A 25,928-nucleotide genomic window follows, 5' to 3' on the forward strand; every position below is an offset into this window, starting at 1 on the left:
ACCCTTCACTCTCTTATCTTGCAAAAATCTGTCTATCTCCACCTTAAATGTATTTAATGACCCAGCCTCCATAGCTCTCTGGGACAGAGAATTCCACAGATTTACGACCCTCTGAGAGAAGAAATTCCTCCTCATCTCAGTTCTAAAAGGGCGACCCTTTATTCTGAGACTGTGCCCCCGAGTTCTAGATATCCCCATGAGGGGAAACATCCTCTCTGCATCTACCCTGTCGCGCCCCCTCAGTATCTTATATGTTTCAATAAGATCACCTCTCATTCTTCTAAATTCCAATGAGTATCGGCCCAACCTGCTCAACCTTTCCTCATAAGTCAACCCCCTCATCTCTGGAATTAACCTAGTGAATCGTCTCTGAACTGCCTCCAATGCAAGTATATCCTTCGTTAATTAAGGATTAAGGAAGACTTATTTAACCCTCCGCGATCTCTGTGCTCCTGCAATTCTGGCCTCTTGCGCATCACCGATTTTCATCGCTCCACCATTGGCGGCCGTGCCTTCACTTGACTAGGCCCTAAGCTTTGGAATTCCCTCCCTAAACCTCTGCCTCGCTACCTCTCTCTCCACCTTTAAAACCTACCTCTTTGACCAAGCTTTGATCACCTGTCCTAATACAGGAAACTCTCGATTTACCGGCACCTAAATAACCGGAAATCTCTGTTAACTGGCAAATTTCAGGAGTAGGTTCCGGTAAGTTTTACTTCGTATTAGTGGCCGTTCCTGGATCTGTGGCCGTGTAACCGGGGTTCCTGAAGCTGTTGCTATGCAACAGGGATGCTTGGATCTGTAACCGGGGTTCCTGCACCTGTTGCTATGCAACAGGGACGCCTGGATCTGTAACCAGGGTTCCTGCACCTGTTGCTATGCAACAGGGATGCCTGGATCTGTAACCGGGGTTCCTGCACCTGTTGCTATGCAACAGGGACACCTGGATCTGTGGCCGGGGTTCCTGCACCTGTTGCTATGCAACAGGGACGCCTGGATCTGTGGCCGTGTACGGGGCTCTCGTACCTTTTACTATACCTCTCTGTAATCTGGACTTTTTGATAAACCAGCACCACGCCGGTCCCGTCGGTGCCAGATAAAAAAGAGTTTCCTGTATCTCCTTATGTGACTCGGTGTCAAAGTTTGTCTGATAATCGTTGCATTGCAGCCCCTTAAGATGTCTTACTATGTTGAAGGCACTATGTAAATGAAAGTTGTTGTTGTCGCCGTGGCTCAGTGTGTAGCACACATTCGCCTCTGCGTCAGAAGGCTGTGGGTTCAAGCCCCACTCCAGGGGCTTGAGACCTGTGCAGTGCTGAGGGAGTGCTTGTGGCAGCTTGCTGTGCGCAAATCGGCTACCGTGTTCCCTGCATTGCAACAGTGACTACACCTCACAAGTACAGTAATCCCTCCCCAACCGCGGGGGATACGTCCCCGAAAACCCCCGTGGTTAGTAAAACCGCAGTTGGCAAATTCAGTATAAATGTTCAAACAACACAATAAAAAAATATCTAAAAACAATAAAATCATGTTATTTACCTTAATCCTAAATTAAAAACTGCGTATACGCAAAATTCACTGCCGCGGTTGGCAAAAGTTGTCGCAGAGAGGAAACTGTGTATACTTGAACTCCGCGTATGGCAAAACCGCGGTTGGGGCGGGAGTCCTGTACTTCATTGGCTGTAAAGCGCTTTGGGACGTCCCGGAGGCGCTATATTAATGCAAGTTGTTGTTATTGCTGTTGAGACGCCTGACGCTCAGTTGCCTGTTTTCCAGGGCGTTGGAGCAACACCTACAAACTCCCGTATAGCTGGATGGGGACTGGCCACGCGGTCTACAACGGCTCCTTCTACTACAACAAGGCTTACACGCGGAACATCATCCGCTACGACCTGCGGCAGCGGATGGCAGTGAGCTGGGGCTCGCTGGACGACCTGGCAGCCGGGTCCGCCACCCTGGCCGGGTGGAAGGGCTTCTCGGAGGCGGACTTTACCGTGGACGAGGATGGCCTTTGGGTGGCCTACTTCTCCAACGACTTTGGCTACCTGCCAGAGGAGGTCCTGGTGCTCAGCCGCTTGGACCCCGTGGACCTGACCGTCAGGAAGGAGACCAGTTGGAAAACCCAACTGCGCCGGTCTTCCTACGGCAACTACTTCCTGATCTGCGGAGTCTTCTACGCTGTGGACCTGCAGAAGCAGAAGGAAGGCACCATCGCCTACGCCTTTGACACCCACACGGGCTTCGAGTCTAACCCGGGACTGGTGATCCGGAGCAATTACTCCTACCTCACCCAGATGGACTACAACCCAACAGACAAGCTCCTCTACGCTTGGGACAATGGATACCAAGTCACATACAGTGTTAAGTTTGCTTACTGACCTGTGTGACTTTCTCCCCCTCACCTGTGACTCCAGCCTGGACTCAGGACTCACGAGTATGCCAGAAGGCCCCAGTATTACAGAGAGTTTTACAGCACAGGAACAGGCCATTCGGCCCAACTGGTCCGTGCCGGCGTTTATGCCCCATACGAGACTCCCCCCCCCACCTTACTTCATCTCACCCCATCAGCATAACCTTCTATTCTTTTCCCCCTCGTGCTTATTTAGCTTCCCCGTAAATACATCTATGCTATTCACCTCAACCACTCCCTGTGGTCGCGAAGTCTTTTCCACTCTCTGGGTAAAGAAGTTTCTCCTGAATTCCCTATTGGATTTATTAGTGACTATCTTATATGGATGGCCCCAAGTTCCGGTGTCCCTCACAAGTGGAAAGATCTTCTCTACCTCTACCCTATCGAACCCCTTCATAATTTTAAAGACCTCTATCAGGTCACCCCTTAGCCCTCTCTTTGCTAGAGAAAGGAGACCCAGCCTGTTCAGTATCGCACCCAAATGGGCGTTCATTCTGCGTGAGTTAAGCCAATGAGGTGCCAGGGACCATCTCAGCGGAGCCTCTTGTTCGCCTGACGCCGACGCGCAACGCGTTTCCAGTCGATGCCATTGGCTCGTGACCAGGAGTGGGAACGCTGGAACAGGAGGAGGCCACTCAGCCCCTCGAGCCTGTTCCGTCATTCAATTAGACCATGGCTGATCTGTATCTTAACTCCATCTGCCCGCCTTCGTTCCGTAACCCTTAATACCCTTACCCAACAAAAAACTATCAATCTCCGTTGTGTGAAGAAGTGCTTCCTCACATCACTGAACGGCCTGGCTCTAATTTTAATGTTATTCTGGACTCCCCCCCAGCAGAGGAAATAGTCTCTCTCTCTCTCTCCCCAATCAACTCCTTTAATCATCTTAAACACATCAATTAGATCGCCCCTTAATCTTCTATACTCAAGGGAATACAAGCCTAGTCTACGCAATAACAACAGAAAATGCTGGAAAAACTCAGCAGGCCAGGCAACATCCGTGGTGAGAAAAAAGAGTCAACATTTCGGGTCAAACCCTTTTCTCTCCACAGATGTTGCCTGACCTACTGAGTTTATCCAGCATTTTCTGTTGTTATTTCGGATTTCCAGCATCTGCAGTATTTTGCTATCGTCCTAGTCTATGCAACCTGTCCTCATAATTTAACCCATATTGCCTTGATGTCATTCTGGTGATATATTCTTCCTGAAGTGAGGAGCCCAGAACTGAACTCAGTTAATCCAGATTCAATACCACAGCATTGGCGGAAAAACAGTAAGAACCTGAATTGATTGCACGTGCACAATCTTTGTGTCGCTGAGACTATTCCACTCGTCTCAATATACAGGGGAGACTACTGATATTGATGGGACAAACCAACTGGCGGACCCCCTGAAATCTTCTCGTCGACGCCTAGGGGGCTACGGACACCCCCCCCCCCCCCCGCCATTGAGAACCCCTGCTCTAGCGCCCTGGTTACTTTATCCCCCCTGAAGCCTACAGGAAGAGACCAATTGTAACGCCTCTTAACCACTGCCCCCTTGCTCACACAAGCTGACTCAGGACACTCCAGGGGTTTAACCTGGGGTTCCGAATCATGGCTGAATGCTGTCTTCATCTCTTCTGAGCATGAGCAGACCAGCATGGGAAGAATTTGTAGCCATAGCAACCGCAACCTGCCTGTAAGGAGGCGGGGCTTGTACGCCTCCCACCAGGAAGGTTGCTATGGCTACAAGGGAGGTCGCTGCTGATTGGATCCCTGAAGGAAGGTGGGGCCCCACGGGCCATGTAACCTCTTAAACCCCCCGAAATCGTACATCTGCTGAGACCTTCAATATTGTGATGAAATATGTAACAATTTTATTCTTGCAAATTATTTTTTCTTGTCTGTCCTTACCATAAAATGTACATTTTCTAAACGGTATGGAGGCTAATTATTATGTCCGTGTATAATTGAGACACGGACTGCAGGAGTTGATTATAACAAGTCTTTACTGAATGGAGACAACCTGGAAACTGAAACTACAGAAGCCTGCTAGGGCCTTTTATACAGGGATGGTCACTGCCAGTACTGCAGTCTGAGACCAGTCATTCCCTTAAAGGTACATACACAACAATTCCTCCCCTTTTAGATAAACAATACATAACATTCATTTAACAACTAAATAATAACTAATTACAATTACAATTGCTAGATACATTGGTTGAAGTTAAGCAATTATAAGTTCAGTCTTTGAGGAGGCTTCCTGATTCTGTCTGGATAACGCCTCTTTGGGGTATCCGGTTCGTCTGGCAAGGTTGAGTCGGGATCAATGTCGTTGTTTGGTTCGTCTGCTTCCAATATCACCGATTCTGCGGTAGATGCCACTGGTACTTCGGTTCCATCGCCAGGTGTATCAGATCGTGGTGTGGAGTTGACGTTTTCCAGTGACTCTAGAATCTGGTCAGCATGGCGTCTTACAATGCTCTCTCCAACGTCCACGGTATACATTAGAGGTCCTTGCCGTGTACAGATCATTCCTGGCTGCCATTTCTCTGTGCAGTAGTCCCGGGCCAAAACTGGTTGACCTATCTTAAAACTCCTGGTCGGCCTTTCATTCATATTCTGAAACTGCCTGTTCTCCACATCTCTTCTGATGTTTGGCTTAACCAAATCCAAGCGGCATCGTAGTCTTCGATTGAAGAACATCATGGCTGGAGTTTGGTTGGTAACCGCATGTGTCGCATTCCGGTAGGCAAACAAGAAGTTATCCACCTTGTGTTGTAGGGGTATATCTTCATTACACATTGCCTTGATAGCCTTCTTGAATGTTTGAACAAACCTCTCGGCCAATCCATTAGTGGCTGGATGATATGGGGCAGATGTGTAATGCTTAACACCATTGTTCTTTAAGAACCTCCGGAACTCTTCAGACACAAACTGTGGTCCATTGTCAGAGCAAATCTGTTCAGGCAGCCCATTCCTGGCGAATATGGTTCGTAAGACTGTGATAGTTTTTTCTGTGGTGGTTGAGGACATTTTTATTACCTCTGGCCACTTTGAATGTGCATCCACCGCAATTAAAAACATCGAGTCCATAAAGGGACCAGCAAAATCAATGTGCACCCTTTGCCATGGAGATGAGGGCCACTCCCATGGATGTAGAGGGGCTTGTGGTGGGGCGTTTTGGACCTTCTGGCATCCTGTACAGCTCTTGGTAATCTCTTCGATTTCTCTATCGATTCCCGGCCACCACACGAACGCTCTGGCTAAGTTCTTCATTTTTACCCCTCCCAGATGACCCTCATGAAGCTCATTGAGCACTCTATCCTTCAATTTGGGTGGAATTACTACTCTGGATCCACACATCAAGGTTCCTCTGCACACGGACAGCTGTTCTCTTCTCGGCGAGAATGCTGGCAGCAGTGGTTCGCCGTGTGCTGGCCATCCCTTCACCGTTAAATCATAGACCCAGGAGAGTGTTGGGTCATTTCGTGTTTCCTTTTCTATGTTTGCATTCGTCACCGGGAGACATTCGATGATAATCAAGTGGAATAACTCCACTGGATCCACTGCCAGTTCTTCTTCCACCGTCGGCAACGGTAGGCGCGACAATCCATCACCATTCCCATGCTGTTTAGTTCCTTTGTACTCGATGTCATATTGGTGTGCCCCTAGGAAAAGGGACCACCTCTGTAGCCGTTGTGCCGTCATTATCGGTACGTCCTTCTGAGGGTTGAAAATGGAGATGAGAGGTTGATGATGAGTTAGTAGAGTAAATTTCTGACCGTGCAGGTAGTGATTGAACTTCTTCACCCCCCACACCAGGCTGAGGGCCTCTCTGTCAATCTGGGCGTAGTTACGCTCGGCTGAAGTTAACGAGCGTGACGCAAAAGCTATCGGCCTCTCTGAACCATCAAGGAATTTATGTGACAGTACCGCCCCAATACCGTAGGGAGACGCATCACACGCCAGTCTTATCGGTAGTGATGGGCTGTAGTGAGCCAATACTTCTCTTGAAGTGATTAGGTCCTTACTCTTCTGAAAGGCCCACTTACATTCATCGCTCCATTTCCATGCTACTCCCGTTCGTAGTAGGGCGTTCAGTGGGTGCAGAATTGTGGACAAATTCGGCAAAAACTTATGGTAGTAATTCACCAATCCGAGGAATTACCTCAGTTGCGACACATTTTCAGGCGCTGGAGCCTTAACTACCGCTTCAATTTTGTCAGGGGACTTATGCAACCCCTCTTCATCAATCACGTGGCCACAATACGATATCTGTTTCTTAAAAAACTCGCACTTGGGGCGATTGGCTAGTAGCCCATGTTCACGTAGTCTAGTGAGCACCTGCTCTAGGTTGGCAAGGTGTTCACTGTCATCTTCACCTGTTACAAGGATGTCGTCCAAGTAACACTGAGTCCCCGGAATCCCTTGCAGGACTTGTTCCATCGCTCTTTGCCATATCGCCGGAGCTGATGCTACTCCGAATACCAGTCGATTATACTGGTAAAGACCTTTGTGAGTGTTTATCGTGAGATACTTCCTAGAGGATTCTTCAACCTCCATCTGCAAATATGCTTGTGCTAGGTCAATTTTTGTAAAACGCTTCCCTCCAGATAGTGAGGCGAAGATATCTTCTATCCTTGGAAGAGAATATTGTATTGTGTGAAGGACTGGGTTCACCATCACCTTGAAGTCCCCACAGATGCGAACCTTCCTTGGCTCCTCAGACTTATTGTTTAACGTTTTCTTCATGACAGGGACGATGGGTGTCGCCCACTCGCTCCAGTCTACCTTAGATAACACGCCTGCATTCTCCAGATTCTCCAGCTCTGCCTCGACGGCTGGGCGAATTGCATATGGTACCGGTCTTGCTTTGAAAAACTTGGGAATTGCATTCTCCTCTATTTTTATCGAGGCGGTTACGCCTTTAAGAGTGCCCAGTTCTTGTTGAAATACCTCTTTGGCGTCAGCTAAGATTGTTGACAATTGTCCAGGAGTGACGTCGTCATCCTTTTTACCAGCTACCGTCAGTGCCTGAATGGAGTGCCAGTCTAAACTTATCTTTCTGATCCATTCACGTCCCAATAACGGTGGTCCACCATCTTGCAGAATGTAGAGATACAATTTCCGTATTTTCTTGCCGTTGTATTCGACAGGCACCCTTATTTTTCCTCTGGGGTATACTTTTTGCCCCGTATACGTCCTCAAGACAATGGATGTCTCTCTCAAGGGTATGTGTGAGAATAGCCGCTCGTAGTCTCGTCGATTCATGACGGTTAGAGCTGATCCTGTATCCAATTCCATTTTGACTTGGGACCCTGCTATCGTGAGGGTGACCCAAATGGTTCGGTGATCCTCTTTTGCGATTACGTTGTGAAGTTTGAGACAGCTTAGTCTCTTGTTCCTGGATTCACTATCGCTCATCTGGTCTTCGGAACTACTGTCCGTCATCTTTTGTACTTTCCTGTACGGTGCCTTAGTAGCCTTTTTGTTGTCGTTGGTCTTCTTCCCAGACCTGCAAACTCGTGCAATGTGTCCCATCTTTCTGCATTGCCTGCATATTTTGTCCTTGGACCAGCAGTCCTTCTGGTCATGGTTTGTTCTGCCGCAGCGATAACATTTTGCAAATCCCCGTGTCATTTCGTGGGTGCCGTATTCCTGTTGCTTTTGTTGTATTTCCGCAGCTCCCCTTGCTGCTGCTTCGTACGATACTGCCACGCTGAAAGCCTTATCTAGCGTCAGCTCTTTCTCTGAGAGTAACCTCTTCTGGGTTCCTTCACTCAGGAGTCCACAGACAAATTTGTCCCGTAAGGTATCTGCCAGTCCTGCTCCGAACTGGCAGTGCTTTGATAGCTTGCGTAGTTCCGTAAGATAATCAGCATTGTTCTCGTTTTTATGCTGATTTCTCCTGTGGAATTTAAATCTTTCTGCTATCAGCAGCGGTGTAGGATTTAGGTGTTCCTGTAGGATAGCAACAATTTCGTTAAAACTCTTCGCCTTCGGTTTGGCTGGAGTAATCAGGTCCCGCAATAGGCCATACGATCTTGTGCCCATTAAATTTAGCAATACCGATGCCTTTTCCTCATCGGCTATTTCGTTTGCCTCGCAATATACCTCGACTCTTTCCACATACGTGGTCCAGTCTTCTATTGCATTATCGAAGGCAGTGATATCGCCAGTCTTTGGCATCTTGAAAATCTAAGATGGCGCCTCCCGCGCTTTGCCTTCTTCCCTGATTTAACAAAATGGTACCTCCCGCGCTTTTGTCTTCTCCGCTGTTGCTGGCATTTTATGCCTTGATGGCGATGCCCTATGGTCTTCGCGCACTTCCCCCCGCGCTGCTGCTAACGCTGCTCTCCGCGGTTTCCGTGGGAACTGCAGCTCCTCGCGGCTTTTTGCGCGTTTAATTTTAATTTTTTTATTTATTTCCCCGTCGTCGGAACAACCCTGCGGGACTCTTGCCTCCCTCTTCTCGGGTCTGTACGCTGCCCGGCTTCGTAGCACCGGCCATGCCCAGTGTGCTCCACCCTCTCTCTCTCTCCTCTTCCCGACAACGCTGCTCGGCCCCGTTGCAAGCCACCCGCTCGAACTCTAGACCGCCGCAGCCCAGGAAGGATCAGTGTACTACCTGCCACCAGCCCGATTAGCTGAAGCACCATCGACAGGATAACTAAGCCCCGCTCTCGACAGCCTCTCCTGCAAATCTTCAACTCCGCTGACTCAGAGGCGGATGCCCACGGTCGACGCCCGTTTCTACTGTTTCTTTCTTCCTTCTGGCCTCGACCTCTGATAACTTCACTTCAGGGATGGATCCCCATGAGGTGGTGCAGATTGTAGGTAAGTTCGTATCTGCTCGTTGCCAGTATTATTTCCGTGTATAATTGAGACACGGACTGCAGGAGTTGATTATAACAAGTCTTTACTGAATGGAGACAACCTGGAAACTGAAACTACAGAAGCCTGCTGGGGCCTTTTATACAGGGGTGGTCACTGCCGGTACTGCAGTCTGAGACCAGTCATTCCTTTAAAGGTACATACACAACACTAATGTCTCTCCCCTCCTTCCTCTCCTGAAGGTAGTATCTTCGCTGGGTGTTGGGTTCTAAACGCACTGACTGCCCTCTACTTTAGGAAGGATGTCAAGACCTGGGAGAGGGTGCAGAAGATATTTACTAGAATGGTACCGGGGATGAGGGACTTCAGTTATGTGGAGTGTCTGGAGAAGCCAGGGTTGTTCTCCTTAGAGCAGAGAAGGTTAAGGGGAGATTTAATAGAGGATTTAATAATTGGGGAGACCAAACGCAGATTGGGTGACCGCTTTGCGAAACACCTCCGTTCAGTCCGTAAGGGGGACCCCGAGCTTCCGGTCGCCTGTCATTTTAATTCACCGCTCCATTCCCACTCAGACCTCGCCGTCCGCTGCCTCTTGCATTGTTCCACGGAAGCTCAGCGTAAGCTCGAGGAACAGCAACTCATCTTCCGATTAGGCACTTTACAGCCCTCTGGACTCAATATCGAGTTCAACAACTTCAGATCATAACCTCGGCCCCTATTATATTTTTAATATATTTTTTATCCACACCTTTGGTTTGTGCCCTTCCCCCTTTCTTTTCTCTCCCACATGGCAGCTGCCTCTTATTCTGCCAGAACATTTCACACTTCACACTGCATCCATTTAATAAACATCTCGAGCCGTCTTTTGTCTCTTTACCTGTCCTATCACCACCTCGTCTCGTCTTGAATATCTCTTAATGTCTCTTCACTTCTCTTTTGTTCTTTCATCCCCATTTCCCAGCCCCTTTTAATCTGTTTCATTTCCTGTGTTTTCTCTCAGTCCTGACGAAGGGTTTCGACCCGAATCGCTGACTCTGTTTCTCTCTCCACGGATGTTGCCTGGCCTGCTGAATTTTCCCAGCATTTTCTGTTGTTATTTAAAATCATGATGGATTTTGACAGAGTAAATAAGGAGAAACTGTTTCCACGGGCAGGAGGGTCGGTAACCAGAGGACACAGATTGAAGGAAATTGACAAAAGAACCAGAGGCGAGATGAAGGGAATGTTTTTTACACAGCGAGCTGTTATGATCTGGAATGCATTGCCTGAAAGCAGATTCAATGGTAAATTTTCAAAGGGGAATTGGATAAATACTTGAAAAGAGAAATATTTTCAGGGCTATGGGGAAAGGGATTAATTGGGTAGCTCTATCAAAGGGCCAGTACAGGAACGGTGGGATGAATGGCCTCCTTCTGTGCTGTATCATTCTATGATTGTATCCAGTACCTCACCCAGTTGGGCATTCTTCATGAGTGAGCCTAAAAAGTGAGCTGTGATTTGGCTATTCGAGTGTGGTAGGCATCACTGTCTGGCGTTTCAGATTGGCCACCCGTTATGGAAACCGCGCGGTTTCCATTTCCGTTGTGGGCGGTCGATCAGCAGCAGCAGTTTTGCCCTCGGGTGGTAAGTTTGAAATCTAGCCCTCTCCATCTCCCGATGTCCGCACGCTCGCTCTGCGGCAGGTATCTGAAGGAAGATCAGGAGTGGCGGATTGGTCCCCTCCCCAGCGGGTGTGAACTATAGAAGCCCATACCCCAGTTGTGGCTGCGATCAGCTGACCAAGGCCCAAGGATGGAACTTAACAGCCTTCAGGCCTGTTTGGCTCAGTATTGCACTGAGCCATCGGGTGGGGGAGGGGAGCACATACATGTTAACATTTTAACAAAACTTGCATTTATATAGTGCCTTTAACATAGTTAAAAAGATTTAGGTGTCCCCGTACAGGAAACACAGAGTTAACATGCAGGTACAGCAAGCAATAAGGAAGGCAAATGGCATGTTGGCCTTTATTGCAAGGGGGTTGGAGTATAAGAGTAAGGAAGTCTTGCTACAATTGTACAGGGCCTTGGTGAGACCACACCTGGAGTACTGTGCACAGTTCTGGTCTCCTTATCTAAGGAAGGATATACTTGCCTTGGAGGCGGTGCAACAAAGGTTCACTAGACTGATTCCTGGGATGAGAGGGCTGTCCTATGATGAGAGATTGTGTAGATTGGGCCGATACTCTCTGGAATTTAGAAGAATGAGAGGAGATCTCATTGAAACATACAAGATTCTGAGGGGGATTGACAGGGTAGATGCTGAGAGGTTGTTTCCCCTGGCTGGAGTGTCTAGAACTAGGGGGCATAGTCTCAGGATAAGGGGTAGGCCATTTAAGACTGAAATGAGGAATTTCTTCACTCAGAGGGTTGTGAATCTTTGGCATTCTCTGCCCCAGAGGGCTGCGGATGCTCGGTCGTTGAGTATATTCGAGGTTGAGATAGATAGATTTTTGGACTCTAGGGGAATCAAGGGATTTGGGGATAGGGCAGGAAAGTGGAGTTGAGGTCGTAGATCAGCTATGATCTCATTGAATGGCAGAGCAGGCTCGAGGGGTCAAATGGCCTACTCCTGCTCCTAATGCTTATGTTCTTATGTTTATGTTCTTATGTAAAACGGCCACTTCACAGGAGCGTTATCAAACAAAGTTTGACACCGAGCCACATAAGGAGATATTAGGACAGGTGACCAAATGCTTGGTCAAAGAGGTAGGTTTTAAGGAGGAGAGAGGGGTAGAGAGACAGAAAGTTTTAGGGAGGGAATTCCAGAGCATAGGGCCCAGGCAGCTTAAGGCACGGCCGCCAGTATTGGAGTGATGAAAATCGGGGATGCTCAAGAGGCCAGAATTGGAGGAGCGCAGAGATCTGGGAGGGTTGTGGGGTTGGAGGAGGTTACAGAGATAGGGAGTGGGCGAGACCATAGAAGGATTTGAAAACAAGGATGAGAATTTTTAAAATCGAGGCGTTGCCAGACTATTGTCGTGTCGCTACACCTTCCATCGCCAGTGTTCCACGCAGGCTCTGGCTCGAGAGTTGAAGCCACCCAGATCTTTAGGTCTGCATGGCTCTGGTAGTAGAGGGCATTCTAGGAGATGCTCCATTGTTTGAGATGCCTCTTCGCAGTCACAGACGGCAGTATCAGTTTGGCTGTCTCCCCACTTCTGCATGATGGCTCTGCAGCGGCCGACACCAGTCCTGAGGCGATTGAGACAAGTAGGCCAAGTCTCACTGGCTCCTGTTGGTAGAGATTCCTCTGGATCAAAGGATAGCTTGTGTGGCTTTGTCTGCAGATCCCTTGACCAAGCATCTAGTCTACAGCTGTGGGGATCACATTCCAAGAGCTGGACAGCAGGTAAGAAACTGCTCCTGGACTTGAGCCTCTTAGTTGTTGGCTCGTGTTGAAAAAGTGGATGATGGGGATCACTTGTCTGCTTTGACCTTTCCACTCTGGATGAAACTCACTGCCTTACAAAAGGTGGGGCAATACCAGCAAGCAACAACAACAACAACTTGTATTTATATAGCGCCTTTAATGTAGTCAAACGTCCCAAGGCGCTGCACAGGAGTATTTTAAGACAAAAAAAATTGACACTGATCCACATAAGGATAAATTAGGGCAGATGACCAAAAGCTTGTTCAAAGAGGTAGGTCTTAAGGAGCGTCTTAAAGGAGGAGAGAGAGGCGGAGAGGTTTAGGCAGGGAATTCCAGAGCTTAGGGCCTAGGCAACAGGAGGCACAGGCAACAGGAGGCACAGCCACCAATGGTTGAGCGATTATAATCAGGGATGCTCAAAAGGGCAGAATTAGAGGAGCGCAGATATCTCGGGGGGTGGGGGGCGGGGTTGTGGTGCTGATGAAGATGACAGAGCTAGGGAGGGGCGAGGCCAGGCCATGGAGGGATTTGAAAACAAGGATGAGAATTTTGAAATAGAGGCAAGTAAAGATCATCCACCTTCGTAGGTTTCAGGCAGCCCGAAATAGCTCTGCAGGCTGCATTGAGGACTGGACCCATCTTCTTGGCATGCGAGGAGGGTTCCCAGACTGGACAGGCATATTCAGCTGCTGACTAGCACAGGGCAAGGCCCTTGGGTCAGTTCCCCGTTTAGAGTTGGCCAACTTCCTTAAGATGTTGTTTCTGGCTCCCACCTTCGCCTTTGCTTTGATGACATGATCTTTGTGGCTGAGGGTACGAACTAATGTTACGCCAAGGTACATTGGCTCAGAGTTGTGTGCCAGTCTTCTCCCATACCACCAAACATTACGTTCTCGGTTTGCACCTCTGTTCTTAAGATGAAAAGCGCTGATCTGGGTCTTTTCAGGGTTGGCCCGCAGATGATTGGCCGCACAGTAGTTGGACAGCTCAGCGAGTGCATCGCCAAGGGACTTCTCTACTTTATCAAAGGATTGGTCCTGAGATGCTACGCACAGATCATCGGCATAGAGGAAACTTCTGGTGTGTGGCTGGATGGGCCGGTTGTTGGTATAGATGTTAAACAGCAAGGGTGCGAGAACACTACCTTGAGGTAACCCATTCTTCCGTCTGCGCCATCTGCTTCGCTTGCCACTAAGGTCAGCACAGAAACATCTGTTGGCCAGCACGTGGCACATCAGCTCAGTCAATCCGGCATCTTGTGTTATGTGGAATGCCTTCTGCACAAGAATCCGATGGTTGTGTCATATCCAGCAGATAAATCCGCAAAGGCTGCACCTGTTATTAGCCCAATCTCGTAGCCATCCTCTTAGAAACATAGAAGATAGGAGCAGGAGTAGGCCATTTGGCCCCTCGAGCCTGCTCCGCCATTCAATGAGATCATGGCTGATCATCCAAATTCAGTACCCTGTCCCTGCTTTCTCCCCATATCCCTTGATCCCTTTAGCCTTAAGATCCTCGATAAATTGGGTCAGATTTAGAAGCTGGCTTGTGCAGGATTTTCCTGGCCTGAATCCTGCTTGTTTAGGGATAAGATATTCATCCACAAAGGGGGCCAGGCGATTCAGTACCAGTCTCTCAAACAGTTTATAGGTGTGGCATAACAGGGAGATTGGCCTAAAGCTCTTAAGAAAGACAGACTTGCATTTATATAGCGTCTATCACAACCACCGGACGTCTCAAAGCGCTTTACAGCCAATGAAGTACTTTTTGAAGTAGAGTCACTGTTGTATTGTGGGAAAGGCCGCAGCCAATTTGCGCATAGCAAGCTCCCACAAACAGCAATGTGATAATGACCTGATAATCTGTTTTTGTTATGTTGGTTGAAGGATAAATATTGGCCCAGGACACCGGGGAGAACTCCCCTGCTCTTCTTCGAAATAGTGCCATGGGATCTTTCACGTCTACCTGTGAGAGCAGACGGGGCCTCGCTTTAACGTCTCATCCGAAAGATGGCACCTCCGACAGTGCAGCACTCCCTCAGCACTGCACTGGAGCGTCAGCCTAGCTTTATGTGCTCCAGTCCCTGGGGTCAAAGAGGTAGTTGGCTCGGTCTTTGCCGGGCTTCAGAATTGCCACTATTCTTTCTGCCTCCACAGCTTAGGGATCTTGTTGGTGGCTAAGCAATTGTTGAGCATGTCAGGTAGCCACAGGTCCAAAGTGCTGGATTTGTTCAGAGAATATCGTCGGGAGCCAATGTAGGTCAGCAAGCACTTTTAATACAACTGCGGGGAAGAGCAGCAGTGTGCACAGGGTATTTGTAGTGGTAATACCATGAGAGTGGTTTGCACCATGCATTCAATGCACGCCTGGTCTCGCCTATGCTGTTGGGGGATAGGAGTTGGTGTTGAATTTGCTCTGGGGATGTGGGGAGTCACTGGCAAGGCCGGCATTTATTACCCATCCCTAGTTGCCCTGAGGTGGTGCTGATAGAATGGCGATTGGTTATACAACTGAGGGGCTGGCCGTGCCACTTTGGAAGGCATCAAGAGTCGAGCATGTAGAGTGGGACTGGAGTCACGTGTAGACCAGACCGGGTGGGAGAGGGGTAAGAGGCAGGTTCCCCTTCCTGAAGGATCTCTTAGGGGTCATAGTCTCCGAATATGGGGTCAACCGTTTAGGACCGAGATGAGGAAAAATGTCTTCACTCAAAGACAGAGATCGATAGATTTTTCGACACTAAGAGAACCAAGCGATATGGGGACAGTGCGGGAAGGTGGAGTTGAGGTAGAAGATCAGCCATGATGCTGAATGGCGGAGCAGGCTCGAAGGGCCAAATGGCCTACTCCTGCTCCTATTTCTTACGTTCTTACGACATTAGTTGGGTTTTTAACAACAGCCCACCAGCTTTCACAGTTATTTGCTTTTAATGGTGCCAACCCACAGCTTGCCATAGCGCGGTTTGAACACTCCGGGGTTGCTAGTTCAGGAACAGAACTACTCATGCTCCTGTGACAGTTGTGGCTCAGTGGGTAGCACTCTCGCCGACAGTCAGAAGGTTGTGGGTTCATTGTCCCACTCCATGAAACTTGAGCACAAAATCTAGGCTGACGCTCCCAGTGCCAGTACCGAGGGAACGCTGCACTGTCTGATGTGCCGTCTTTAAGAGGAGGCCTTAAACCAAGGTGGATGTGAAAGATCCCACGGCACTATTTCAAAGAAGAGCAGGGGAGTTCTCCCTGGTGTTCAGGGCTAATATTTATCCCTAAACCAAATTCACTCAAAAAAAAGTTGATCTGGTCATTATCACATTGCTGTTTGTGGGAGCTTGTTGTGTGCAAATTGGCTGCCGTGTTTTCTACATTACAATAGTGACTGATTTCAAAAATACTTCATTGGCTGTAAAGCGCTTTGGGACATCCTGAAAGGTGCTATATAAATGCAAGTTCTTTTTCTGCAGTTTGAAATTTCGTCCTCTAATTCTGCAATTTTTAAAAATAGATTTTGTACTGAAGTTGAGGATTGTTCATCAACATGGACCGAGTGGTCATCTCCTCATCTTGGGAACCCAGTGTCAGTGTTGAGCACTCCCACTTCAGATACCGCACAGTAAGGTTATCTTTAACTAACGGGTACAGTAGCATAGTGGTTATGTTACTGAACTAGTAATCCAAAGGCCTGGACTAATAATCAAGAGACTATGCAGTTCAAATCCCACCATAGCATAAATAAATTTGGAATTAAAAAGCAAGTATCAGTAATAGTGACCATGGCAAAACCCATCTGGTTCACTGATGTTCTTTAGGGAAGGAAATCTGCCGTCTTTACCAGGTCTGGCCTCTATGTGACTCCAGACCCACAGCAATGTGGTTGGTGCTTAACTGCCCTCTGAAATGACCTAGCAAGCCTCTCAATGATACCAAGCTGCTACGACAAAGTCAGCACTGTAGGAGTACCTTGACTGCAGCGGGTCAAGAAGGTGGCTTCTCAAGGGCAATTAGGAATGGGCAATAAATGTCGGCCTTGCCAGCGACGCCCACATCCCAATAAATTTTTAAAAAATCTCCAACCTCTACTGCACGCGTATGGACTTTTCAGTACTATTGTGGCCAGTGAAACCCATCAATTTATTGATATATATAAGGATATATTGCCAATTTGCGGGACGTGTTATGCCAGTTTGCCACTAATGTCTGAAGGACTCCAGTGACCATGTGACCTCATTGTGCGAGAGGGCAGTGACTTTGGGGGCAAGGAAACATCCTGCCATCTAACCTCTCCGGGTGGCCACCATCTACCATCCCAATCCATCTCAAATCACTTAGCCAAATGGACTGAATCCAATCCCTTCAGCTTTTAATTAAAGAAACCGCAATCGTATTCTCTGCACTTTTTGAAAACAAATCATCTTAACTCTTCGAGCCTCTCCTCGTTAACCAGAGCACTGAAACGTTGCATCATCCTTCGCAACCTCTCCAGAGCCTCAAATATCCTTCACCACATGCAACGACCACAATTGGATGTACCCCAGCCTTTTACAGCCTGCGGATAACGCGCTTCATTTTGTAGTAGATGACGGGAGCGAGTGCAATGTATCCAGGTTTGCTGAGGATACAAAGCTAGGTGGGAAAGTAAGCTGTGAGGAGGATGGACAGAGGCTGCAAGGGAATATAGCCAGGTTAAGTGAATGGGCAAGAAGGTGGCAGATGGAATATAATGTGGAGAAGAGCAAAGTTAGCCACTTTGGTAGGAAAAATAGAAAAGCAGAATATTTTTTGAATAGAGAGAGACTGAGAAATGTTGGTGTTCAGAGGGACCTGGGAGTCCTTGTACACGAATCACAGAAAGTTAACATGTAGGTACAGCAAGCAATTAGGAAAGCAAATGGTATGACAGCCTTTATTACAAGAGGATTTGAGTATAAAAGAGTAAAGAAGTCTCACTACAATTATCTAGGGCCCTGGTGAGACCACACCTGGAGTATTGTGTACAGTTTAGGTCTCCTTACCTAAGGAAGGATATACTTGCCTTAGAGGGAGTGCAACGAAGGTTTACCAGACTGGTACCTGGGATGGGGGGATTGTCCTATGAGGAGCGATTGAGTAGATTAGGTCGATATTCTCTAGCGTTTAGAAGAATGAGGTGATCTCACTGAAACATAAAATTCTTAAGGGACTTGAACCCACAACCTTCTGACTTGGGCGAGAGTGCTGCCCACTGAGTCACGGCTGACGCTGTGGGGGAAGAACGCGCATGTACCTCGTGGGAGGCGCAGCATCTGGCTCAGACAGGCCACTAAATTAGCACAGGTTCACCAGGAAATAAAACCGCATCAGTGGGTAGGCAACCCAACGTCATAGGAACAGGAGGAGGCCATTCAGCCCCTCAAGCCTGTTCCGCCATTCAATTAGATCAAGGCTGATCTGTATCTTAACTCCGCCTGCCCACCTTTGTTCCATATCCCTCAATACCCTTACCTAACAAAAATCTATCCCCTCAGTTTTGACATTTCCAATTGACCCCCCGGCCTCGACAGCTTTTTGGGGGAGAGAATTCCAGATTTCCACTACCCTTTGTGTGAAGAAGTGCTTCCTGACATCACCCCGGATCAGCCTAGCTCGAATTTTAATGTTATTCTGGACTCTCCCCACCAGAGGAAATAGTCTCTCTCTATCTCCCCCATCAAATCCTTCAATCATTTTAAACACCTCAATTAGATCACCCCTTAATCTTTCATACTCAAGGGAATACAAGCCTAGTCTACACAACCTGTCCTCCTAATTTAACCCCAGTATCATTCTGGTGAATCTGCAGTGCCCCCCCTCTAAGGCTGGTATATCCTTCCGGAGGTGCGGTGCCCAGAACTGGACGCAGTTCTCTAAATACCTCAGCATGGGCTGTAGCCAAATTCTTCCTGGGGGAGGAGGGAGAACTGCAGTGGGGCTGAGCACACCCAGCCCTGCACCAGACATCGGGCCAGTTTGAAGTTTAGGACAAGGACTTTCATTTATAACACTGCTTTTAATGTATAAAATTAATGGGCATTGTAGTGATCAATAACATCTCATTCTATAGTGGACACTAGGTGGAGCCGTAGAGCTGCATATAGCTGTATGTATAAGACTACACTACCCAGCTGTATATATATTAAGACTAATTACCCATGAGGCACTAGGCTACCCACAAGACAACAGTCAAGATGGCATTCTGTACACAGGAGCACACATGCTGCATCTCTACAGATACTGTACCTAGAGAACGTGTACTGAATAAATGACTAGCTAGAAGCTAGCTGTGTTCATAATAAGAATGTCTAGTTATTAATGAACATAACATGGTACCAGGGTGGTGAAGATCTGCTGAAAATTGTGAAAAGCGACATGGAGAATTTGAAGCCACCAGAGCGTTTGAATCTCGAGGGAAATATCGACTACAATTGGCGGATTTTGAAACAACAATTCGAACTCTACATTGCAGCCATCGGATTCGGTACGAAGCCAGACGCAAGGAGGATAGCGTTGCTGCTTACGGTTGCAGGCTCACAGGCGATAGAGGTATTTAATACATTTGTATTTAATCCAGTGGAGAACAGGGAAAAATTAGAAGATGTGCTAAAAAATTTGATGCACATTGCTCTCCCAAAAAGAATGAGACGTATGAAAGATACATCTTCCGTTCTCGGACACAGCAACAAAATGAGACTTTTGATAGCTTTATAACTGATCTGAAACTGAAAGCACAGACATGTAATTTCTCTGAGCTCAAAGCATCCATGATTCGTGACCAGATTGTGTTTGGTATTCATGATAAAAAAGTCAGGGAACATCTGTTGAGAGAAACCGAACTAAATTTGGAAAATGCGGTGAAAATATGCCAAGCCAGCGAGCTAGCTCGAAAGCACGTGAAGACTTTCAGTGAAATCAATAATGATGCGATTGTAATGAGTGATAATGCTGCTGTCGGTGCTGTGCCCTACTAGGGGAAGAAACGTGGGCAGAACAGAAATGAAAAGCAATCGGAGGATGACATTTTTAATTGTAAACGCTGTGGTTACAAACACCAGTTAAGACAATGCCCAGCGTTTGGAAAAATGTGCACAAAGTGTAATGGAAAGAATCACTTTGCCAAACAATGCTTTTCAAAACTAAAAACAACGAAAGGGCAACAAGTGAATGTAATTGAGGACACTGATTTAAGTGAGACATTTTTTGTAGGAATGGTGTCATGTGACAATATCAAAAAGGATACAGAAAATGTGCAGCCCTCAGAAATGGACAATGCTGAACATAAAGTTAATGCAGTAAAAGAGGACAAATGGATGATCCCACTGCAGGTAAATGGAGCATTAGTTACCTTGAAACTAGACACTGGGGCGAAAGCAAACTTAATCAGTATGAGTGACATTAACAATATGAAAGAAAAGCCCAAAATACAGAAAAAGTCAGTACTACTGAAGGACTATAATGGACAGAAAATAGATAGCTTAGGTGTATGCAGACTTAAAGTGACAGTCAAAGACAAAGTGCATCATCTCATGTTTTCTGTTGTGGCTGAAAGACTTGATTCGATACTAGGTGACAAAGCTTGTGAAGACTTAGAACTGGTCAAGAGAGTCTACCGTATAAACTGTGCCATAAGCAGACCAGATGACTCAGGTGATGAAGCAGAGAGCCCATCAAGGATGAAAAGGCCAAAGGGTATCCATGTCTTCAAAAAGCCTAGTTTCTCCAAGAAGAAAGAAAAAGACTTTAAGGTCAAAGAGAAGCCAAAGGAAGAATAGCACAAAGAGGAAAAACACAAGGAGAAAAAGTCCAAAGATATAACCGCAGCAGATGTTGTTAAGCAGTGGAAAGAGAAAAAGAAAAAGAAGCCTGCACCAGAGCAGGAAGCAGTTCCGGTGGATACTCCTCCTTCCCTCAGGCCAATCTTTGGTGTTCCATTAGCCGAGGCTGCTGAGAGGACTATGCTGTATGATGGGATCCAGCTGCCAGCAGTTTTTCAAGAGTGCATTGACTACATTGAGGGTTATGGCATGAAGAGTGAAGGAAACACTGAAACCCTCTCCAAGCAAAGATCGCAAGGAGACCTCGATCTACACAAGAGCAGATTGATGACAATGCCGCAACTGCATCTTGTCATTCACCGCCAGAACAATCTCATGAAGACACATCAGACTTACCCGTGTTGAGAAGATCCACACGTGAAGTAAAAAAGCCTGATAGACTTAATCTTTGAGTACAATGTAAAGCTTTGAAAATGTGTTGACTGTTTTGAAAATGTTTATGTTTATAGAGCACTAACAAAAGTGTTACTGATATTATCTTTATTGTTTTCTTGAAAGTTGATTGATATTGATTTTGTTAAACCTCAAAGGGGGATGTAGTGATCAATAACATGTCATTCTATAGTGGACACTAGGTGGAGCCGTAGAGCTGCGTAGAGCTGTCTATAGCTGTATGTATAAGACTGCACTACCCAGCTGTATATATATTAAGACTACATTACCCATGAGGCACTAGGCTACCCACAAGGCAACAGTCAAGATGGCAGCCTGCACACAGGAGCACACATGCTGCATCTCTACAGATACTGTACCTAGAGAACGTGTACTGAATAAATGACTAGCCAGAAGCTAGCTGTGTTCATAATAAGAATGTCTAGTTATTAATGAACATAACAGGCATGACAGGGTAGATGCTGAGAGGCTAGATTCCCCTGGCTGGACAGTCTAGAACCAGGGGTCACAGTCTCAGGCTAAGGGGTTGGCCATCTAGGACTGAGATGAGAAATTTTTAAACTTAGTGGGTTGGGAATCTTTCGAGTTCTCTACAACAGAGGGGGCTGTGGAGGCTCAGTCGTTCAGTATATTCAAGACAGAGATCAATAGATTTTTGGACTAAGGATATGGGGATAGTGCAGGAAAATGGAGTTGAGGTGTACAGTCAACCATGATCTCATTGAATGGCGGAGCAGGCTCGAGGGGCCGTATGGCCGACTCCTGCTCCTATTTCTTGTGTATTCTAGGAATACAAGCTTCTTGTTCTCCCTTGCACAGTTTGTGCATCTTTGAGGGATCAGCTATGACCCACCAAAGTCTCTTTCATGGGTACCGCTGCATAGCACAATGACGACTGGAGTCTCCCAACAGCAATCCAAGATGCTCCAATTATCCACAACAAAGGACATCTGGCTCCCACAAGATCAATCCCCATAAAAGAGCATAAATATCTTCTTTTGAGCTTGGCAGAGCATCAGATACTTTCACAAGCACTGGGGATGTCATCAAGACCAAACGCCTCAAGTTGCTCTGCACCGTTAATTAGGATCGTATGTTCATCCTCCCCCCAGTGTTTAAGCTGCAGCGTACTGGCAGTGTCTTGAAGTCACCGTAACGTCATACAAAGTGCATCAGCATGTGATCCTGGTAAATCCTTCCACCTCTGAGAACCTGGGTGACATTCTGAGAGATGAACGCAAGGAATGTTTTAATCTCTCTCTCGAATGTACAAGATCCAAAGTCACTGAACTATCAACTGTCTCAGAACCTGTTACACAGCAACAGTGAGACCCCCCACGGACCCACAGTGAGACCCCCCTCGGACCCACAGGGAGACCCCCCCTCGGACCCCCAGTGAGACCCCCCCACGGACCCATAGTGAGACCCCCCTCGGACCCACAGCGAGACCCCCCTCGGACCCACAGCGAGACCCCCCAGACCCACAGCGAGACCCCCCTCAGACCCACAGTGAGACCCTCAGACCCAGTGAGAACTCCCTCGGACCCACAGTGAGACCCCCCTCGGACCCACAGTGAGACCCCCCTCGGACCCACAGTGAGACCCCCCTCGGACCCACAGTGAGACCCCCCTCGGACCCACAGTGAGACCCCCCTCGGACCCACAGTGAGACCCCCCTCGGACCCACAGTGAGACCCCCCTCGGACCCACAGTGAGACCCCCCTCGGACCCACAGTGAGACCCCCCTCGGACCCACAGTGAGACCCCCCTCGGACCCACAGTGAGACCCCCCTCGGACCCACAGTGAGACCCCCCTCGGACCCACAGTGAGACCCCCCTCGGACCCACAGTGAGACCCCCCTCGGACCCACAGTGAGACCCCCCTCGGACCCACAGTGAGACCCCCCTCGGACCCACAGTGAGACCCCCCTCGGACCCACAGTGAGACCCCCCTCGGACCCACAGTGAGACCCCCCTCGGACCCACAGTGAGACCCCCCTCGGACCCACAGTGAGACCCCCCTCGGACCCACAGTGAGACCCCCCTCGGACCCACAGTGAGACCCCCCTCGGACCCACAGTGAGACCCCCCTCGGACCCACAGTGAGACCCCCCTCGGACCCACAGTGAGACCTGTGGTGTATGTGCCTTTAAGAGCCCCCTGTGTACTGTAATGCCGGTAATGGCCACTCGGGCTATATAAGCCTGTATAGTGTCTTGTATCTGTTAGTTCCCCTCCAGACTTTGTTCAGTAAACACCTGTGAAACCAACTCCTGCATTCCGTGTCTCCATTAACACACGGATACAACAGTGGCGACGAATTGGAAACGGACTTACCTGCAATTTGGCAGCACCTCAAGGAGATCGATTCCTCAGACGAAAGTCGAAGAAAAACAAGAAAGAAAAAAAAAACTGTGGTTTCACCAGCTAGCCGAGCTGGTGGCAGGTACTGCAATAATCCTTCCTGGGCGGCGGGCTGGGGCTCCATCGGCTGGCTCTGCAGCGGGGCCGAGCAGCGAAGGCGGAGGCAAACAGAGACAGAGGGTGGAGCACTCGGGAGACGGCCGGCGCTGCAAAGCAGGTCGGTGTTCGGACCAAGCAGAGGGAGGGAAAAGTCCCAGAGAGTCCAGCGGGAACGAGTCTCCACCTATTAAAAATACCTATGTAAATAAAAACCGCGGAGAACAGAGTTGTCAGCAGTGGCAGTGGCGGGAAAGTGCGGGAGGCACCATTTTTTTTCTGCGGGGAAGAAAGGAAAGCGCGGGAGGCGCCATTTTTTTTTTCAGGATGCCTAAGACTGGCAATATTACTGCTTTTGAAAGCAATATAGAGGATTGGACCACATATGTGGAAAGAGTGGAGGTATATTGCACAGCAAATGAAATAGAGGATGATAAAAAGGCATCAGTACTTCTAAATCTAATGGGCGCAAGGACATACGGGCTGTTACAAAACTTAATCACTCCAGCCAAATCGAGGGACAAGAATTTTAAGGAGATTGTTGATACCCTACAGGAGCACTTAAACCCAACACCGCTGCTGATAGCAGAACGATTCAAATTCTTCAGGAGGAATCAGCACAAGAATGAAAGTAACGCTGATTACCTCACTGAATTAAGAAAGCTGTCAAAGCACTGCCAATTCGGGGCAGGACTGGCAGATTCTCTTCGAGACAAATTCGTCTGCGGTCACCTAAGTGAAGGAACACAGAAAAGGCTACTTTCTGAGAAAGATTTGACACTGGACAAGGCTTTCAGTGTGGCTGTATCATATGAAGCAGCCGCAAGAGGAGCTGCAGAGATACAGCAAAAGCCACAGGACTTCGCCACCCATGAAATGACACAGGGTTTCGAGAGATGTTATCGCTGCGGCAGTTCCATCCATGACCAGAGGGACTGCTGGTTCAAGGACAAAGCATGCAGGCAATGCGGAAAGATTGGACACATTGCACGTGTATGCCGATCTGGAAACAAAAAATCCACGGACAGGAAAAAAATCAATAAGGAAAAGTACAGAAAGGTACAAATGATGACGGACAGTAACTCCGAAGACCAGAAGAGTGATAGCGACTCCGGAAACAAGAGACTAAGCTGTCTCAAATTACATAATGTAATTGCCAAAGAAGATTACCAGACCATTTGGGTTACCCTCACGATAGCGGGGTCCCCAGTTAAAATGGAGCTAGATACAGGATCAGCTCTGACCGTCATAAGTCGACGGGATTACGAGCGGTTATTTCCGCATATACATTTGAAAGACACATCCATTATCTTGAAAACATATACGGGGCAGAAAGTATACCCCAAAGGGAAAATAAGGGTGCCTGTTGTGTACAACGGCAAGGAAATACAGAAGTTGTATTTATATGTTCTGCAAGAGGGTGGTCCACCGCTGTTGGGACGTGAATGGATCAGGAAGATACGTTTAGACTGGCACTCCATTCAGGCACTGTCGGTGACAAGAAAAAAAAATGACGTCATCATACCTGAACGATTAAAAGACATCTTGGCCAACGCCAAGGAAGTGTTTCAACAGGAACTAGGAACCTTGAAAGGAGTCACCGCCTCAATAAAAGTGGAAGATGCGGCAATTCCCAAGTTTTTTAAGGCAAGGCCGGTGCCATACGCAATTCGTCCAGCAGTCGAGGCAGAGCTAGAGAATTTGGAAAAGGCAGGCGTATTTATCCAAGATAGATTGGAGTGAGTGGGCAACACCCATTGTCCCGGTCATGAAGAAAACGTTGAATAATGATAAATCTGAAGAACAGAGAAAAATTTGCATCTGTGGGGACTTCAAGGTGACTGTAAACCCGGTCCTTCACACGGTACAGTATCCTCTTCCGAGGATAGAAGATATTTTCGCCTCACTATCCGGAGGGAAACGTTTCACCAAAATTGACTTGGCACAAGCATATCTACAGATGGAGGTTGAAGAGGCCTCTAAAAAGTATCTCACGATAAATACACACAAAGGCCTGTACCAGTACAATCGACTGGTTTTCAGAGTAGCATCAGCTCCAGCTATCTGGCAAAGAGCTATGGAGCAAGTCCTCCAAGGGATTCCGGGGACTCAATGCTACCTAGACGACATCCTTGTAACAGGAGAAAATGACAACGAGCACCTTGCCAATTTGGAGCAGGTGCTCACTAGGCTGAGAGAACGGGGCCTACGAGCAAATCGCCCCAAGTGCGAATTTTTCCAGAAACAAATATCATATTGTGGCCACGTAATTAACGAGGAAGGGTTGCATAAGTCACCTGAAAAAATTGAAGCGGTCATAAAAGCCCCAGCACCTGAAAATGTCTCACAATTAAGGTCGTTCCTGGGATTGATAAATTACTATCATAAATTTTTATCGAACTTGTCAACTATTCTGCACCCTCTTAACGAACTGCTACAAACGGGAGTAATTTGGAAATGGAGCGAAGACTGTAAACGTGCCTTCCATAAATGCAAAGGCTTGATCACGTCCAAGGAAGTTTTGGCTCATTACAACCCATCACTGCCAATCAGACTGGCTTGCGATGCATCCCCTTACGGCGTAGGAGCGGTATTA

General features: G+C 47.8%; 1 protein-coding gene across 1 annotated transcript in view; it reads left to right on the plus strand.

The window, feature by feature from the left end:
* The window catches only part of LOC147096275 (olfactomedin-like protein 2A), a 30,154-nt gene extending 25,824 nt beyond the window's left edge, over positions 1 to 4,330 (plus strand). The window contains exon 7 of the mRNA XM_085973859.1: positions 1,777 to 4,330. Within this exon, the coding sequence (XP_085829985.1) occupies positions 1,777 to 2,378 (602 nt within the window). The 3' untranslated portion in view covers positions 2,379 to 4,330. The remainder of the gene's footprint in view (positions 1 to 1,776) is intronic.
* Positions 4,331 to 25,928: the final 21,598 nt, after the last annotated feature.

This window comes from Somniosus microcephalus, unplaced genomic scaffold, assembly GCF_052327205.1.
Source record: "Somniosus microcephalus isolate GS21.2 unplaced genomic scaffold, FLI_Smic_1.0 unresolved_chr1, whole genome shotgun sequence".
In the NCBI taxonomy this organism is placed as follows: domain Eukaryota; kingdom Metazoa; phylum Chordata; class Chondrichthyes; order Squaliformes; family Somniosidae; genus Somniosus; species Somniosus microcephalus.